Source organism: Procambarus clarkii, chromosome 81 (assembly GCF_040958095.1).
Source record: "Procambarus clarkii isolate CNS0578487 chromosome 81, FALCON_Pclarkii_2.0, whole genome shotgun sequence".
Classification (NCBI taxonomy): Eukaryota; Metazoa; Arthropoda; class Malacostraca; order Decapoda; family Cambaridae; genus Procambarus; species Procambarus clarkii.
This window is the reverse complement of record NC_091230.1, coordinates 16714870-16736089: the sequence shown is the minus strand read 5'-3', so window position 1 is coordinate 16736089 and position 21220 is coordinate 16714870. Positions and strand designations below refer to the sequence as shown.

Here is a 21220-nt window from a genome sequence, read left to right as displayed (position 1 = left end):
ATGTGTCACCTGGTCCTGGTGCCTGGAATGTGTCACCTGGTCCTGGTCCCCCTGATATGTCTCCTCGATGTTTAATGGAAGTGTTTCCCCTTTATTGCATATCGTCCTGTTGGCATCCTATCCCCTCTTTTTCATTTTACTTTGCACTTTCTGGTATTGAATTCCTGTAGAAATGTCTCGCACCATCGCTACAGGTTCAAGAACTAGAACCTCTTAATTGTTTACCATTCCCCTTTTCCTACTATTTTTGTATTAGGTGTGCGTCAACCCTGAACTTGTTGTGGGACTCTGCCTCGATGGTTGGATCATTGATGTTGACGAGGACTAACTAGTGTAGGTCCCAGGAGTCATCCTTGCGGTCATCCTCCTTGTTCCTTTATGTTGGGAGTTCTCCACACTCAGTGTGACTTGTGTAGTTGTGTTTGTTCAGTACTGTTCACCCCTTACTGTAACTCTCTGCTTCTTGTGTGTGTGTGTGTGTGTGTGTGTGTGTGTGTGTGTGTGTGTGTGTGTGTGTGTGTGTGTGTGTGTGTGTGTATCTTGGTCAGCCTGCCAGGTTGTCAGTGGCTTCTAGTTGTTAAACTCTTCATTTACTGACATAATCAGTCACGCGACTGCCACTCGTGCAGCATTCTCCACAACGGGCGCCTTGGTGCACAACACGCTGACCACAGTTTAGGGGTCTGGTGGGTGAGTACAGAGCGCTCGGGACTCGTAATCCCAGGGTCTGGGGTTCGATCCCCGGCGATGGCGGAAACAAATGGGGCATAGTTTTTTTCACCCTAATTGCCCATGTTCCCCTAGCAGTAAATAGATACCTGGGAGTTACACAGCTGTTACGGGCTGTTTCCTGGGTGTATGTGTGTGAAAAAAATGATTGACAGTTGAGAGGGGGGCCGAAAGAGCCAGAGCTCAATCCCCGCATGCACAACTAGGTGAATACAGTGTCACGAATACACCCCGTGATGTCGCTCAGCATGATGATGCTCAACACCGCATTCGTTAATATTACGAATGACAAATAATTACGCAAATAATATTACGCTGACAAATATATTATAACACAAATTCATTTCGTGTTATTTACTGTAAGAACGACGTATAATTTGTAAATAATTGGCTGATATTATATTAAATTTGTTTACATTACCAACATTTAATTTAAAAATGCGTTTGGTCTTCCTTGTTCATTAGAAATTAATTAAGATTTTTGTAATAATTCATTTCCTTATTTAGCATAACAATTATAAAGAGGAAGGGAGGGTGGTTCCGTTCTGAGGCAACTTGACCGGTAATCCGGATTGTGAGAGAGACTTACATGGTATGGCTTGACAGGTGAGGGAGGGACTAACCTGTCGCAACTTGACAGGTGAGGGAGGGACTTACCTACCATGACCTGACAGGTGAGAGAGAGAGAGGGACTTACCAGCCGTGACTTGACAGGTGAGAGAGAGCGTGTCCCCGAGAGGGTAGGGACCAATGAGTCCGTTCACCTGGCGACCCGAGACGTCCAGGATAACCAGGTGACGAGGGGGATCTGCATGTCAAATATGAAGGTGAATATTTATTGAATTATTAGTACATAGTTTAAATTTATTTATTTCGTGAATTATCAATGACATTGGTGACTTATAGATTATATGATGAATGGACTAGAGGGTTCAGTTCCTGAACCGATTATGTGCCTCTGTAATCCTTTACACCACCGCCCACGGGATGGGTATGGGGTGCATAATAAAGAAAGAAATTGAGAAATTGAATTGATGAATGAACTGACATTTTGGAAAATTATATATATATTGAGAGTGTGAATTATTTGTATTATAGACTCGTTTTCAGGGGATTACATATATATTGTAAATTGTTGCACTATTTATCAACAATTCAAAATTTATTTGGCTGCCTGAAATATATATATCATAGGTACATAATTATTTGTACAAATAATTTGATAAACACTGCAATATTACCAATTGAATAGTAGATTATTCTCCCCAAGGATGGAAGTGCTCTCATATTTTGCTTTTGATTTATTTAACAACAATAATACAATATATACTAAACATGAACAAATAATTTATGTGGCAACACCTTATAGGGGTCGCCCTCCAGTACACACACACCCTTCAGTACACACGACAGCCTACACCTGCAGGTCTTGAGATGTGCCTGAACAATAAACAGTGACCAAGTGTCTAGCGATACAGGAGTCATTCATGATGAATAACTGATGCTGTCTCACCACGCTCTCTCTTATTAGTGAATACTTGCTCGTCTGGCTCATTATTATTATTATTATTATTAGTAGTAGTAGTAATACTATTTTTAGCATTACTATTATTATTATACACAATACTATAATTGTTATTAATAAAGATAATAATAATTAAATCAACACTAGTCTTTAAAGCATTAGAATTGTTCAGCTGCAAAAATAATGCAATAACCGACAGCTGACTTGATTTAACGAGATGGCACAATCTCATTTTATCTCCCAACATTATGCCTATCTATTCCTCCTTCTATTTCTCCATTATCTCCTCCCGTCCATCTCCCCCATTTATCCTAAACCCTCCCTTCCTAACCCTCGCTCAGCACTCACCTACAACCCGCAGCTCGACACCAACGTTCCTGGTCGGGGAAGCTACGAAGTCGACCCGACAGCGGTAGAGTCCCTGGTCGGCGGGGGTGACGTGGCTCAGGACCAGACCAGACGGAGAGGCGGCCGAGGGGGTCATCCTGAAGTGCGCTCGGCCGCCCAGGTCAGACCAGTGCTCGGACCGCTTCTCTGGCCCCGAGCGGGCGTCGATGCTGTTAGGGAGATGCATGGAAAGGTTGGTCCGAGAGAGAGAGAGCGAGAGAGAGAGGGAGAAGGGAAGGGAACTATGAGGGGGGAAAGCGACAAGCCATTACGACTATATAGCACTTGGAAAGGGGTCAGGATAAGGGTTTGCGATGGGAGGGAAGGTATAGTGGCCAACCACTTGGACGGTTGGGGATTGAACGTCGACCTGCATGAAGCAAGACCGTCGCTCTACCGTCCAGCCAAAGTGGTTGGGCAGAGAGAGAGAGAGAGATTACAAGAAAGAAAACTTTCTGAAAAACTGGATGTGAAGAAATTTACAGACAAGGAACTTGGCACAAATTTTCAAGTTTTTAAACAAGTGACATAAATCAACTAACAGTAAATCACAAATGTCTATATTTTCAAGGTAGAGAACCAGGCTGGTGTCTCGGAGAGTCTTAACATAAGTGAGGGAGTACCTCTGAGGAAGAAGAAAGGGGACAGAGGAGACATAATCGCAACATACAAGGTACTGAGGGCAATTGACAAGGTGGACAAGGACCGCCTCTTTAAAGTGAGACCGTCGTGTTATAATGAGGGCGGAGAGATCAGTGAAGAGAGAGAACGAGTGGAGTACCTCAAGGGGCGGTACTAAGGGCTCCGTCTTATTCCAAGCATCAACGACTCGACAGAGGAAACTGACTCCTTTATATCAGTGTTTGCTATCTGTACACACTAAGGAAGATAACCAGAACAAAGGTGGACTGTGATATCCTACAAAGTGAATAAGACATTGGAGGTGGTCTGAAAAAGGCTACTGGTCTTTAACCAAGATGTTAAATGTTAAAATTACTATAACAAAAGCTATAGATGAATCATTGCGTGAAATAAAATGTTGGAAAGGCGGGGCTAGAAACTGGCGCTCGACCCTTCAAGCACGTCTAGGTGTGCACATGTAGGTGAGTACACACAAACACTCCAGCTATAAATAGGAGAAGTGGTGGGAAGGTGGAGAGTGCTCAGGTGTCTCCACCACCACCCACCATGGTGGTGGAGGGTGCTCAGGTGTCACCACCATCACCCCTCATGGTGGTGGAGAGTGCTCAGGTGTCACCACCACCACCCCTCATGGCGTAGATATAATTCCCACACTGTCTCCAGAGACACACATAAACAGGGTACCATTGGCAGCATATGGGACGCTGGCAAACATTAGACCGTCGTTTAGAAATCTAAACCAAAGCTCTTTCAAGGCAATCTACAGTCTTCGTTAAACCTATATTTCAATATGCAGCATCGGCCTAGAATCCACACATTATGAAGCATAAAACCATAATTTAAAAAAGAACAAAGGTTTGTAATAAGATTAGTGCCAGAGCTTAGAGGGCTGATCTGTGAGGATAGATTAAGGAAACTAGACCTCACATCCCAGGAGGAGAGAAGAAACTGAGGGGACATGATCACAACATACAAGGTACTGAGGGGAATTGACAAGGTGGACAAGGACCGCCTCTTTAAAGTGAGAGAAAATATGACGATTGGACAAGTGAAAGTTGGGAATGCAAATGATTCGAAGAATCGTAAGGAAATTTTCGTACCCTGTGTGGATGGTCCAAGAGTGGACCGCACTGAAAGAAGTTGTGGAAGCCACCTCCCTTCACAACTTTAAGCCAGACTTTACGAAGAATTCGAACGTCAGAACATTACAATTATGTCGCAACAGGTATAACAAGGCAAGTAGGCTGGGTATAGTGAGCTAAACCTCACTTCCCCCGTATTCATTGATGGGTAAATACTACCACCATCTCCAGTACTAACGTCACCACCACCACCATCATCACCAACATCACCACCTCCACCACCAACATCACTACGACTACCACAAACACCACCTCCATCACTACCACCATCAGCAACACCATCGCCACTTTCACCACCAACACAGTCACCTCCACCACCATCACCACCAACACCACCTACTCAACCTACATTGTGAAGCCCTTGCAATCTCCACTTCAACTGCACCTTTCCCCTTGCAATTTCTGACAGAGTCGTTACGCGTGACCAAACTACCGAACCACCGTTGTTGCAGGCTGTCATTGGAGTTGATAGACATCTTAAATGGCCCTGGGAACTCTTTGCGGGTTTAAAACACACAGGAGACCACGACTACGCTCCTCTTTAATTTAATTTTGAAGGAAGAAGTGTAATATTTCCAGGAGGTGGAGCGGGTGCAGCAGGCGCTGCTCTCAGCTTTGGCCGACTATTTAGTGTTGTGATTTATTCTACATGTGCTTGTCTGTCTATCTGTCTTTCTGTCTATCAGTCAGTTTGTCTCTCTGTCTTGGTCTATATAGTTTCATGTCAATATAATTATGTTTCTATTTTTGGCAATCAGTTAATATATATATATATATATATATATATATATATATATATATATATATATATATATATATATATATATATATATATATATTTATATATATATATATTTATATATATATATATATTTGTGTGCATCTATTCTTCTTTCACTCAGTGAATTTATTTCTATGTTCTAATGTCAGTCTGTATTTCTTTCATTCTCTGTCAGACTCTTAGTTTGTAAATCGTCCATCTGTGTTAATGAATGAGTGTGAGTACATATCTAGATAGACTCGGCCATATGTATTTCCAGGGTCGCGCATGTATTCTAAAAAGGGAACACGATACCAACACAATATGTAGCACTAGTGACACAGTAAATAGAGGCAAAACATGTAACTTAAGCAGCAACATAAAGTGAGGACAGCGTAGAAGCTAGACATGCAAATGAGCCACAAGGATGTCAGGTAGAGCTATTTTATTGTAAGGCCGCGAGAACACGCACACACACAGGAGACAACCGGAATAGATGCAACAGGGCTTGGAACGAAAGGAGAGAGAAACTATGAAAATGATATTGCTTCCAAAGCAAGGAAACGACTATTGCATAGTCACTTAGGAAGGAAAGTGAACGTGAACGATTAAGTAACAAGGCTACAAAATGAATAAAGTGTAGGTGAATACACTGGGAATTTGCGAGGAACTAAATGCCCTTTTATATGAGTGTTCACAACTGTCCCTGAACAGATCCCAACACTAGAAGAGGAGGCAACCCTAGACGAGAAACCTACTAAATACTGAAGTAATATCAAAGGAACCAACATGCATCATTAGACGAAACTGAAGCTATTCAAGCACGTTTATTGAGACAATACAGTACATCTCAAGGGGATAGAGTAGCTTACGCTATTTCTACCCTCTCCTGAAGCTATTGCACCAGATAATACTTAGATCGCTGTACACCGCCTGCGTGAGACCAATTTTAGAGTATGCCGACCCAACAGGAAACTCAAGAGCAGGCTATAGGAACAAACTCCATCCATAACTTTAAATGTAAGTATAACAGGCAAATAGGTCAGGAGTCATTGCAATAGACAACCGGCGGCGAGAAAGGCGGGATCCAATAGCTGGAGCTCGATTCTGCACGGACAATTAGGTGAGTACACGCGCGCACACACACACACACACCTCATAAACCCGTCATTACCTCATCACCCTCATCACTCCACATCAGTAAAACCAACGCTGCCATAAAGGAGAGTCTCCTTCCCAGGACACACCATAAAGACTGAACCAAGTCAGCCATAATTAGGAACTTAAGCCCAGAAGAACCGTCTTAGCCACAGACAAGAGACGGATTGGAGAGAGGAGGGTGTGTGTGGTAGTGGAGGGTTTGTGTAGTAGAGGAGAGTGTGTGTGGTAGAGGAGAGTGTGTGTGGATGAGTAGGATGTGTGTGGTAGAGGAGAGTGTGTGTGGTAAAGGAGTGCCGTGAAAACAGCAAAACAGAAATAGATGTACTCCAGAGGTGGCCTGAACAATTGTTCCTGGACCTAAACTGAGATTAATCCAAGATCATGAGGAGATGAAGAGAACTGAGAATCAGTGAGACAGCTTCCTATATCAGAGAGGCATCTATATCATATAACATCTCCGGTTGTTATATCACTAAATTAAACACCAGAGGAACATATTTATAGAATAACATCATCAATTCTCGCCAAAGAGGTGAACGTCCGCCTGATTTTCAGGAACTTAGACAAAGAAGACATCTGAACGTAATATACAACCTAGGTAAGACCAGCTCTTGTGCATGCAGCACCCATATGAAACTTTTTCCTGAAACAAACAGTTGATAAGTTCTTGTGATATGCATTAGTATTTGTTTCACATCTGACGAGGAGAACAGGACCTCATAGAAGACATGATTGCGACATATAAAACTTAACATTTTAAATGTGAAACAATAGGCTTATAAGCTACCTTTGGGAGCCAAGAGACGCGAAGTCAGAATATAATGAACTCAGTTCTTAAGTGTTGAAAATGCAAATAAACTATAAGGTATAGATAAAGAAGTCGTTGAAGTCAACTCAGCACACATTTTTATAATGCAATACAAAGAACAGAACGAGATATTAAAGGAATTAATATTTAATTTAAGTAATACATATTAAAATTTTTTCGAAATAGTACACACACACACCCACACCCACTCCCTCCCCACCCCCAAACACTCACCCACCCACCTACCTGTAAATGGGCATGCCTGTCGCCCCATTGTAGACCAGGACGAGGATGGGGTAGTCTCCAGGGGTAGGGGGCGAGACGTCACAGGGCAGGAGGACCGTGCCCCCCTCAATGGCAGCGGCCTCCAGCGACGGACCTGAGGACACACACACACACACGGAGGTCACCTCATGCTGGCACCAGTCGCCCCTCACACTTATATGTAAGTTCTTAAGGAGGACCAGGTCTGGCCTCTCATAGGTTATTGCGATTGTGAAGTTTGACCACAGCTGTTCAGGTCATGCCTACTCAGGTCATCCCAGGTCACAGCTACCCAGGTCACAGCTACACGGGCAACATCAACCCAGGTCACATCTACCCAGGTCACACCTACCCAGGTCACATCTACCCCAGGTCACATCTACCCAGGTCACACCTACCCAGGTCACACCTTCCACAGTCAATAAATATTAAAGTGAAGCCAATGTATCATCCAAAATATATTCTTAAAACGGGTCAGAATGACTGGAATCTGTAAGTGAGGTGTTGGCAGCGGGTGATTTAAGCGAGGTGTCTCGCTCGACTGGGCACCTACTCGACCGTCAAGAAATGTATTGACAGGCAATTTACTCGACATCAATAATATCCTAATTGGCAACACCGGCACAGTCGAATATTTTTACTCTCAATTTTAATCGAATATGAACAGTTCTCCACAAGTTAAATTTTGTTGGTGTTCATATTTCAGGACAGGTTAGCTAGAGCGGTAGATTACCGACTGAGTACAGTGGCGGTAGAGGTAGATTACTGACAGAGTTCAGTGGAGGTAGATAGGTAGACTACCGGCTGAGTTCAGTGGAGGTAGATGGGTAGATTACTGGCAAAGCTCAACTCCCGTAAGCACAACTAGGTGAAAACACACACACAGCTCTCATGATCAATGAGGGCCTCATTAACCCAACATAGCGTCAGTGCCATCGTCACTATGGGTAGGTTAGGTTGGGCTGAGTTTCGTCAGTTTAAGTTAGCGTTATTTTTAACCAGTTTGTAAATCCTAACACATATTGATACGGGTTTGTTGTAGATAATTCATCATAAATATTGCTCTGAGATTGTCTGTCTGCATTTTGTATTTTCTAACTTATATTATGATCTCTCTCTCTCTCTCTCTCTCTCTCTCTCTCTCTCTCTCTCTCTCTCTCTCTCTCTCTCTCTCTCTCTCTCTCTCTCTCTCTCTCTCTCTCTCTCTCTCTCTCTCTTTCTCTCTCTCTCTCTCTCTCTCTCTCTCTCTCTCTCTCTCTCTCTCTCTCTCTCTCTCTCTCTCTCTCTCTCTCTCTCTCTCTCTCTCTCTCTCTCTGTGAGTGCGTCTATCTGTCCCTTCACTCACAATTTTGACCTTCCTAGCCAGCACAGGTGCATGGACCCATCACATATATCACGCTAATTTATATCTCTGAAGTGAAAATTAAGTTTGGACCCAGTTTTACCTTTTTAAGTCTATTTGTGGGTGTCTGTATTTCTTTGTGTGCTATCTGTGTAAATTTCTATATGTGAAATGTATTTGTGTATTTCTGTGCGAGCTGTACGTGTGTATTTAAGTGTGCTGTGTATGCTTGTATTTCTGTGTGCGCTTTGTGTATGTGTATTTCTGCGTGTGCTGTGTGCGTGTTATGACCATTTGTTTGAACACATGCGTATAGCTTTGATCATTAATTTGATCATGCCCCTGTTACCTAGTAGTAAATAGGTACCTGGGAGTTAGACAGCTGTTACTAAGCTGCTTCCTAGGTGTGTGTGTGTGTGTGTGTGTGTGTATTCACCTAGTTGTGTTTGCGGGGATTGAGCTTTGGCTCTTTGGTCCCGCCTCTCAACTGGTTTTAAAACTGTGTGTGTGGGAAATATATGTAGTAGACATGATAGAAGAAATTAGATCGAGATTCAGTACATTAGTCATCCGATAGTTAGGACGGCGAGATCCCAGAGCTAACGGTACGATCCTTCAGGCACAAGTAGTAAACACGCACATACACATGCACACCTACACACATATAAATACAAATTCGGAAGAATAAGTAAAGATGCTTGACACCAGACTCATCTGAAACACATTAACCTCGAATAGAGGAAGAGAAAAGTCACGTCACTAAAGAAAGTCCCGAGAAACATGACCCAGACATGCAAAGTACTCATAGAGACCTGAAAATTGCTTACTAACATGGGACCTTAACATACGACCAGATCATTAATCTGAACATTGGACCTGAGATTTAATAAAACAATGTAGAATTACTTGAGGAGAGATGTTGAGGAGTCAATGACTTATATGTACAATGACTCATATGTACAATGACTTATATATACACTGACACATGTACAATGACTTATATATACACCGACTCACATGTACAATGACTTATATGTACACTGACTCACATGTACAATGACTTATATATACACTGACTCACATGTACAATGACTTATATGTACAATGACCTATATGTACTAAGACCATGAATACAAGAAGGAGAGCGCTTAGGCACCAACCATATCAGTCGAGCAAAGGTTAGGAATCGAATCCCAGGAGCTGGAGCCCGCCCCCCGCAGCCAGAGGTAGGGAACTCGTCCACATACTCCCGTCATGTGTGTGTGTGTATAAGTTATGCTCACTCAGTTTTAAGGTATATAGATTATATTTGAAAATATACTATTCAAATGCCACTATAGATTTACTTTGTCCAGCTGACGTACTTGTATGAATTCGTAATAGAGAGAAGTTATGAAATATGAACATTTCTGGGAACAGAGGAACTGGGAATAATATTTGTATTATTATTATTTTTATTATTATTATTATTTTTAATAGCAGTTGTGGTAGTGTAAATAGCAGTAGTAGTATTAATGATATTATTGCTGTTTAGGATAAACATGACTGTTGTCATGATTAATAACAGCAAATTGATCCAATAAACAGCTGACTGCTCCTTACCAAACAGTTGGGCAATTAGTGGATATTGATCGCAGTATCAATTTACTTAAAAAAAAAAGATCATATTACATGCACTAGTATTGAGATATGAGATGACTTTTCATGTTACATTTTTTTTAATTACTTTCAAAATACTATATAGTAAATGGACATTTAGTAAATATGAAGACTTTAACCAAAATATTAATTCAGCGTTGACATCACTCGGTGCGGCAAGTTTCCATACAGAGATATAGTAAATATTCAGCCCCAAATTACCTATTTGGTGAAGCATGTTTTCAATATTTTTTTTCACTGGTGTACAGTGAGGTAATATTGTTGCAACTTGATGATGATAGTTGTTGGGTGACCAGCTGCTTGTTATAGTCGAGTGATAATGTTTGTGACGTGTTTGTTTTGATGTTTGTGTGCATGTGTGAGTGTGTTATGTAAATATTCATGTATATTCAGCCACACAAATGTTAACGGCACTGGTCTGTGGTACAAGTAAACACATTAACATTATGTTTTCATGTGGATTCTCACGCGCTATGTGCGTGTTTTGTTTACACGCGCGCGCAAACACACACACACACACACACACAAATGTCTCCGCGACCAAAGAGCCAAAGCTCAACCCCCACAAGCACAACTAGATGAGTACACACACACACGGCGTGGAGTCTAGAGACAAGCACAAGATGAAGTTGGAGAAAGGTCAAAGGCATTCTACCACACTGGTCCCAGAACTATGACGTATTGCGACGAAATACTACTTGAATTGAACATCACATCATTGGCAGACAGAAGAGCAAGTGGAGACATAATTACAAAATTTAAAATTCTCAGGGAAGAAGAGATAGATAATGACAGACTATTTACTATGGCTTGGTACTCGCACAAGCGGACACAGGTGGGTTATAGAATACTCATATGAGCTAGAGACATTAGAAATAATTTTTAGTGTCTAGTAATGGACAAGCGGAATACGTCAGGAAGGGATATGGTGGAGGCAGACTCTATACGCAGTTTGAAATGTAGCGATGATGGAGACCAATAGGCTCAGGAACCTGCACACCAGGTCATTAACAGTCGAGAAACGGTACCTTATAGCTGAAGGGGGGAACTATCAGGAGAAAGCGCCAAGTCATTACGCCAATATATAACACTCTGAAGGGGGTCAGGATAAAGGATTTGGGATGGGACGTGGGGTGAAGGAATGCTGCCCCAACCACTTGGACGGTCGGCGATTGAACTCCGACCTGCATGAAGCGAGACCGTCGCTCTACCGTCCAGCCCAAGTGGTTGGTCCTCATAGCCGAAGCTCAACCCCCTGGAAGCACAGTTAGGTGCTCCACCACACACAACAACTCCGTCTCCACCAGTCTGAAAGAACTTTGGGAAATAAACAGACTGCATCGCGCGCAGCAACACACAGTCGCCGAAGAAATGGACCACTAAACCTGGTATTTATGAGAGGTGACACGAAGACTATTGATGAGTTGTAGATGGATGTCATGGGACCCGGGATGTAAGATGATTACAGAGCAGCGGAGATGTTAAGGATGCTGATCGCGTGATGGAAGCTGATCTGTACATTGTAGACCTCACGGGCGCTCGGTAAGTATGAAGCAACATCAAGACAAAGTGAGAAACACACTATTTCACCTGAAACACTCGTCACATGTTCCCTACATGTTGCCCTGCTGCCCTTGGGTACCACACGGCCTTCCCGCCCCCATAGTCCAGGAGCTTCCCACTCTCCCACACAAGTATCTGGCTCCTCTGCAGGCCTTCACACCTGACTCTTCTGGCACCAAACAACACATTTCACAATGTTTCGAGCCCCGTCTGACCCACATAGAGGTGCAATTGTAGGGACCCATAGCCTCGAAGAAGAAAATAAAGAGTATTCAGAAAAGACCTTGTGGCTTCTCACTGAACACTTTAATATTATCTTCTACCACCCCTATTCTTTTTATTAGTAATTTTTTACATTGGGTTACAGTTTACAGAATACACACACACACACACACATGTAACAATCACTGTTCGAAGACCTCATCCAGCTCTTCAGATGTAGTGTGCGTGCCCAAGATACAGCACGCATTTCCTCTCTGGACCCCGACACTGAGGCGCTGGAACAGGAACTAGCCGCTCTTGAGTCCTTAGTTTTCCCTAACGAGTTCCTCACTCCTTAAGTGCACATTTACCCCAGGCGCCCAGTGGTCTCAGAGCCTATCGGCACGAACCTGTAACAACGTTCTAAGTCCCTGTACTTGTTGGTTTTCTGGGTCTCCCTGAAGGTGGCCGCCCCGCCTCCCTCAGCTGTGCTGTAAGGTAGATAGGTCTCAGCCAGTGTAGACGCACATGTGTAGTCCCACACGACCTGTTTACCTTTCCTCCATGGCTGCAGGCTGACTCCATCTTTGCGTTTATGGTATAATATATATATATATATATATATATATATATATATATATATATATATATATATATATATATATATATATATATATATATAAAAAGTTGAAATACAGAGGCAGAATTTCTGATTTATGTTTTGGCCATCTCGCACTGGAGGCGACTGTCTTCTGTTCTGACTTAGGGAGCAGCATTTCCCTCACATTTTGAGCAACTGTCTTTTCTTTTATCAGAGAGTTCCCTCACTAGACGACGTTTTTGTATAGTTCAGAAATACGTATACGAGAATTGATTTTCCTTGGGATATTGCAGAGCCGCGATTGGCTCGTGTGAATGGCGTTATCCAATCTAGATTAATTGTTTGAAGAATTGCAGACCTTCAGGCAATTTATTTTAATACGAATATATACTCCATTTTTTCAATTCACCTTAAACGTGGAATGAAAATCAATAGCTGTTGCGGGAATGTCCAGGTACCAGGGGAGTGTGGTAGGTGGTGGTGAACCCCCTTGTGATTGTTAACTGGTCCCCCCTTGTTTAGATCCACTTGGCCTCTTGAGCAGGGCTCAGCATGTCAACATGTGGCTCAACACATCACAAAAGGGACTCAACATATCACAAAGGGGCTCCATACATCACAAAGTGGCTCCACACATCACAAAGTGGCTCCACACATCACAAAGTGGCTCCACACATCACAAAGTGGTTCTACACATCACAAAGGGGCTCCACATATCACAAAGTGGCTCCACACATCACAAAGGGGCTCCACACATCACAAAGGGGCTCAACGCTCCCCCCAAGCAGCACACAAGTAAGGTCTCTCAGGGACATTTGGTGGACACATTAAGGGAGATGTGGGTAATTTTTCATCAAGTCCAGGAAATGATAAACTGCGCCTCTCTCCCTATACATGAACCTCCAGCTGTGGGCGTCTGACCTCTCTCTCTCTCTCTCTCCTGAATCCATCTCCCATTAGATTTCGCTATTTATCCCCCAAAAACCTCGACATAAATTTAGCATGATAATACTCATATTAATTATTTTAATAATTAATTTCTCTAATTATTTCTCTAATTAAAAATTAGAGAAAAAGTTATAAGCCAAATCAACGATTTAGAGAGAGAATATTAAACAAATAAATATATATATAATAATACAATATTAAATAGTTTGAAAAAATAAAATTCAAGCGAAAAAGTATATAATTGAAAATAGAACTAAACATAGAAGCAATTAGAAAAATACGAAATATATTTGAAAAGAGTTTTTCAGATAAATTTCTGCATTTTCATCGCTTAAGATTTTGGAAAAAAAAGAGTTAATATAGAATATTGCAGTAATGATGGCGTTGTTTATATAATAATAATGGTTATAATAGAGGCTCTGGTCGACGAGAGTGATTCATGCCCTCGTTACTGCCTCTTGTGGGGAGGGAAATTGCTCTGGATTACTGGAACCATTTTATTTATATTTTAATTAAATAATTAGTAATGCGGCGGTGATGATAGCTCTAGTGATGGGATGGTTATGGTGTGATGGTGATAGAGGTGAAGGTGGTGGTTGTGTTGGTGGTGGTAGTGGTGGTGGCGTGATGGTGGTAATGCTGGTGTTGGTGATGGTGGGAGTATTATTGGTGTTGTGGTAATGACGATAGTGGTGGTGGGATGGTGTTTGTGGTATGTGATAGGTGTGGTGGTGATGTTGGTGGTGGTGGTGGTGGTGAGGATGGTGCTTTTTAGTGATGAAGATGGTGAAGGGTGGTGGTGGGGGTGGGGGTGACGTTGTTGGTGGTATTTTTGGTGATGGTGGTGAAAATAGTGACGATGATGAGTGTGGTGGTGTTGATGATAGTGTTTCACACCTTCCTCCCACCTGGCTATTCACCCTCCTATCGATTAGGTCAACAAGATTCCTAACACTCTCTCTCTCTCTCTCTCTCTCTCTCTCTCTCTCTCTCTCTCTCTCTCTCTCTCTCTCTCTCTCTCTCTCTCTCTCTCTCTCTCTCTCTCTCTCTCTCTCTCTCTCTCTCTCTCTCTCTCTCTCTCTCTCTCTCTCTCTCTCTCTCTCTCTCTCTCTCTCTCTCTCTCTCTCTCTCTCTCTCTCACTCTCTCTCTCTCTCTCTCTCTCTCTCTCTCTCTCTCTCTCTCTCTCTCTCTCTCTCTCTCTCTCTCTCTCTCTCTCTCTCTCTCTCTCGTCACCACACGCCCCAGATGTTTAAGTATCTTATCTCTGCATGAAGAATGTAATTTTTTCGTCAGAGTCATTACAATTTACTCCTAAGTGTCTGGAAAAAATAAATAAGATAAAGAATTAAAAAAATATGTAATTAAATAATTTATTCAATTAATATATTCGAAAGATTTTAGATAAATAACAATAATATTACATAAAAATGACTATAGCATAAAAAATAAATATGTATAACATCAGTATTACCAATAATATGGATAATTGCAATATCAGCAGAAGCAGTACAAACAAAAAAAGTTAAAAATGATAATTTTGTTTTATAAACAATCATTATAATAATTCAAATATAATAATTATATAAATAATAAAGACAGACATACAGTAATATCAATAATATATCGCTGGGCAGCATGTTTTTTAATGTTGAGTCCCAAATAATTCCCCCACAGTCAGACTTGTAAATGCTCCTTTATTTAGCACACAGCGGCCGCTCGTCTGTGATTTTTGTGTGTGGGTTTATATATATTGTGGGAGTTGAATTGTCCGTTGTAGCGACGGGGCGAACTGGGCGTCAATTACACTACAAATTTCTCTCAGCTGCCGATTTTCCAGATGTAATTACGGCGTATCTGTTATTTGATATCGTTTTGGGATTACATTGATTACTTGGAATCGTTCCATGTTAAGAGAATGGCTGCGGTAGGCGGAATTGCTCTCGTGTCTGGTTGACTGATAGAACTGTTGCTGGGAGGGAGAGAAAGGGAGAGAGAGAAGGAGAGTGATACTGACAGAGAGGAAGAAAAAAAGACAGAGAAAAAACCGACTGCAACGAAGGCTCATTGCAACAATTTCGTCCTGGGGGTAGACACTTGAGAGAAAAGTCATTAATGAAGGTAAAATACACTCCATTAATCAGACAATAAATTAAATAATACCTTCCAAATCAGGTTTTCTGATCGCATACTAAAAGAGCCAGATCATATCATATTTCATTTCAAATTATCCAGGTCTTTAGTTTACAGAGTAAAAAGCTGATTGCATTACATAGCCTATTAAACCTATGCCAGGCTTGGTAGCTGAATGGCTTCACACCAGATGTGTGATGTTGATCATATATTGCACCTGCAGGTGAGGTCAAGGGTCACGTGTCACCAGCTGACTCGACCATACAGGGGAGTTCAATACTCACCTGGTACCACTTGCTGTGGTGGTCACCTGTCATTGTGTTTGATATTGACAGTTTGTATTGCAAACACATGTCCAAACACGGCGGCCAGGCACGATGTTGTCGACTCTTGTGTTTGATAAATGATCAGGGAGAGTGTGAGAGAGTGAATGAGAGAGTGAGTGTGTATACACCACCTGTTAATGGTATGATATTATATATCATGTACGATTTATATTGTTATATCAAGAGAATAACTCACTATTATTGATATATCAAGAGTTATTCTCTTGATATAACAGTATAAATCTCAAATAAAACTACGAACAGGTTTAATCAATCGCAAAAACGCCTGGCCAGGTAAACCAGTATTTAACCAACACCATTTTTCAGTCACAAAGTGTGACGGTATAAACCACTAGGTAAACCTAAGAGAGTGTCTCTCTGCAGACAAGTATACCTCTAGTTCAAACATTAACTTGTTCAAAGACTAGTTCAAACATTAACTTGTTCAAAGACTAGTTCAAACATTAACTTGTTCAAAGACTAGTTCAAACATTAACTTGTTCAAAGATTAGTTCAAACATTAACTAGTTCAAAGACTAGTTCAAATACTAGTTCAAACATTAACTAGTTCAAACATTAACTTGTTCAAAGACTAGTTCAAACATTAACTTGTTCAAAGACTAGTTCAAACATTAACTTGTTCAAAGACTAGTTCAAACATTAACTTGTTCAAAGACTAGTTCAAACATTAACTAGTTCAAAGACTAGTTTAAACATTAACTAGTTCAAATATTAACTTTTTCAAAGACTAGTTCAAACATTAACTTGTTCAAAGACTAGTTCAAACATTAACTAGTTCAAAGACTAGTTCAAACATTACCTAGTTCAAAGACTAGTTCAAACATTAACTTGTTCAAAGACTAGTTCAAACATTAACTTGTTCAAAGACTAGTTCAAACATTAACTTGTTCAAAGACTAGTTCAAACATTAACTAGTTAAAGACTAGTTCAAACAATAACTAGTTCAAAGACTAGTTCAAACATTAACTTGTTCAAAGACTAGTTCAAGCATTAACTTGTTCAAAGACTAGTTCAAACATTAACTTGTTCAAAGACTAGTGTAAATATTAACTTGTTCAAAGACTAGTTCAAACATTAACTAGTTCAAAGACTAGTTCAAAAATTAACTCATCAAGTAATAACTAAACTACTGACCGGATAAACCATTCAGAAAAATATATTTTAATCAAGAAACAATTGGTACATTTGAGGTTATTCGAGTGTGTTTGTGAACGGTTTAGCCGTAATCACTCCCAGGAGGTATGTCCTGTGTTGGTGAGAACACATTATGGTAATGACCCTCTATGTGTTAGTGATCCACGCCTTCTTGACTCTGTTCCTTACACACTCGCTTATGGCATCACTGCCTTTACCAAATTTTATGTTTACTTTAGACACCCACACCCACCAGGGGACTCGAACACTGGCCATCAAGGTGGCAGGTACGCACTTGTATCCACTACACCATACTTCAGAGCCCCAAAGAGAGGTTATCTTATCTTGAGGTTATCTTGAGATGATTTCGGGGCTTTTTAGTGTCCCCGCGAAGGTGGGAAGGACTTGAGGTGGGAAGTCTGTACATTAAGCATGGGCACCGAGTTCTCCCATATAACAGGGCTTGATGAAAAACGCGAGAGATCCCTCACTATTTCATTACCTGGAGAGGATGGGAATTCAGGTTGGTTAAATACCCCGGAATTCCCACCTCTTTTGGAGCTCTGAAGTATGGTGTAGTGGATACAAGTGCGTACCTGCCACTTTGATGGCCAGTGTTCGAGTCCCCTGGTGGGTGTGTGTGTCTGAAGTTCTGTACTTCTAACTTGTGGTTTATAAGCAAGTGTGGGTGTATATATATATATATATATATATATATATATATATATATATATATATATATATATATATATATATATATATATATATATATGCGAACAAGCCTGAATGGTTTTCAAACTCAAACTGAATGAGTTTTCAGTTTTATATATATATATATATATATATATATATATATATATATATATATATATATATATATATATATATATATATATATATATATATACACCCACACTTGCTTATATACCACAAGTTACAAGTACAGAACTATATATATATATATATATATATATATATATATATATATATATATATATATATATATATATATATATATATATATATATAGACTAAACCACACACCAGAAAATGAGGAGACGACGACGTTTCGGTCCGTCCTGAACCATTACCACAATCGACTTCATACTGGTCCAGGACGGACCGAAACGTCGTCGTCTCCTTATTTTCTGGTGTGTAGTTTGGTCTTCATATCTTAAGCCACTTAGATCAATGTTTCATGGTTGTTGTATATATTTATGCATTTATATATGTAGATACATGAGTACTTAAAGGTGAGTACTCACACTAGGACCAGATTTAATATCATAATAGTTGGTGAAGGAGGTTGCAAAGGTACTCTGCTACCCCTCTTAACTAAAAGCTTCTATAAACACAAGAGCCAGGAGATTTACCAGAACTTTGGAATAACTCAAACGTAGTTTTAATATTAAATAAGAGGCGATATGCCAGGAGGGAGTGAATTATACACTCGTGTCACTGACAAGTGTTCTCAGTAAAGTGATGACTAAAGTATTCAGGCTGTGAATACTGGAGCAACTGGAGAAGATCAGCTTTATAACGGAAGAGCAACATGGATTTAGAAGAGGAAAGTCGTGGCTGGTGGACGTGAGAGAATTCTATATCAAGGTTACCAAGTTACCAAGATACGACATGAAGAAGCATGACTTGGTACTTTAGAGTTGTTTCACGATGGTACCGAGGATCAATGTCCCTGCGGCCCGGTCACTGACCAGGCCTCCTGGTTGGTATTCACCTAGTTGTGCTTGCGGGGATTGAGCTTAGGCTCTTTGGTATACCAGACTGGTGGTCTGGTCAACCAGACTGTTTGGACGCGGCTGTTCGCAGCCTAACGTATGAATCATAGCCTCGTTGATCAAGTTTCCTTTGGTGTTTACAGAGTTCTCTTTTGAACACCATGAGAAGTCTGTCAGTGATAGCCGCTTATGTGTAAAAGAAGTGTTAAAAAGTCTTGCGTATTTGATGTTGATAGAATTTTCTCTCAGCGTCCCTATTCCATTTATATTTTTTCAACGGGGCTTTTGTGAACCTCCTGGTCTCATGTGATATTATTTACGTGTGCAGATTTAGAACCAATCCCTCTAATAATTCCCAACTGTAATATTATGTATCTCTCCCGCCGGCAGTCTAGGAAATGCAGATTTAAATATTAACAGCGGTCCCAATACTTTATGTATCTGATTGAGTAGATTCTAGCAGTAAGTAGACTGTATCTTCCTAGATTGTAAAAAGACAAAAATCATACTGTTCTCGTGCTGGAAGGATGAAGAAACTAACTGGCATAACTGGAGGAACATCTGGTTAAGGGAATGCTTGTGAGGGAGGGAAAACAGAGTTACAGAGATGATGTATCAATGTAGATGAATGTGACAAGCGGGGTCCCACAAGGCAATGTTCCAGAACTACTGCTCTTCCTAATTTACGTGAATAACCTGCCAGAACGAATGAAAAAACCGAGGATTACAGAAGTTTACAAAATAATCTTTACAGACTTCAGGATTGGCAGACAAATGGTTGTTAGAGTTCAATCCCAATAAGTGTAAGGTAATGAAGATGGGAAAGGGAGAAATAAGATCGGGAGGAATCTACATAATTAGGGAAAGGCCACTATAGGAATCGAAAAGAAAAGAGGACTTTTGGGAAAGGATGTAACTCCACCATTAAGTCTACAGGCAAACAAATTGTATCATCAGAAACATTTGGGAAGTTGAGAAACATTATAATAGTATTTAAGAAGTAATCATCCAGGCAAGCTACACAACGTACGCAAGATCATATCTGGACTACGCAGACCGGCCAGCGACCTGCACTTTGTGAAGCATAAAAGCAAAAGCGTAAAAGTATGGAGGAGAAGAACTAAAACTTCTCCTAGAAGAACTAGAAGAAGTGCTAGAAGAACAGCGCCGGAAGTAAGAGGCTTTATCTGGGGATATAGTTTAAGGGGAACTAAGTCTCACAACTCTGGAGAAGACAAGAAACAGAGGGGAATAGATAAGCTGGACTCTTTAAAGTCATATAAAATACGACATACCTCGAAGCTGTAAACGCAAATGAGTGGAAAAACTGTGAGCAAATACTCGTACCATGTACAGGTAGTCAACAAGGGGCAATAACGCGGGAAGAAGTTGTGGAATCCTCCTCCATTGACAACTTTAAAGCAAGTTTCGACAAAGATTTTCAACGTCGCGAAAGTTTAATTATAACGCAAAATGCACAACAAGGCTAGTAGGCAGGGCATATGGAGCAAGACCTCCCTTGAGCGTGGTCTGTGTTAGGTAGTGCGAGTTAGGTCAGCACACACACACAGTAGCCTTACAAATGTTGCATTCCCAGCACATTACACCTCCGCCCCGACAGGTAACACGCTCCTATTCACGACAGGAAATGAAGATTATTAAACCGAAAGCTCCATTAGCAAGACGGAGAGCGAGGAACAACATTGTCTGCATCCAAACTCCTCCCCTCCCCCTCCCCATCACCACTCCTACCTTACTGACACCCTCCCTACCACTCTACCTTACAGACACCTTCCCTAACCCATTGTACCTTACAGACTCCCTCTCTACCACTCTACCTTACAGATATCCTACCCTACCCTCTCAAACCTTACATACACCTCTCCCTACCTGCTCCTACCTTACAGATATCTTTCCTACCTATTCCTACCTTGCATATATCCTCCCTACCCTCTCCTACCTTACAGATACCCTCGTAACCCCCTCCTACCTTACGGTCACCCTCCCCCGTGACCCTTCACGTGCTGAACTTCATAGAGGATCTAATGACCTTCGTAAATCAGTAGTACTAGCATCGTTCCATGACCACAGTATAAGAGAGAGAGAGAGAGAGAGAGAGGGGGGGGGGGGGGTGAGAGAG

General features: G+C 41.1%; 1 protein-coding gene across 1 annotated transcript in view; it reads right to left on the bottom strand.

The window, feature by feature from the left end:
* The window catches only part of LOC123773059 (nephrin), a 62941-nt gene that overhangs the window by 21705 nt on the left and 20016 nt on the right, over positions 1–21220 (bottom strand). The window contains exons 2-4 of the mRNA XM_069315548.1: positions 7401–7533; positions 2603–2811; positions 1427–1537 (exon numbers count right to left, since the gene is read on the bottom strand). Coding sequence (XP_069171649.1) covers positions 1427–1537; positions 2603–2811; positions 7401–7533 — 453 coding nt within the window. The remainder of the gene's footprint in view (positions 1–1426; positions 1538–2602; positions 2812–7400; positions 7534–21220) is intronic.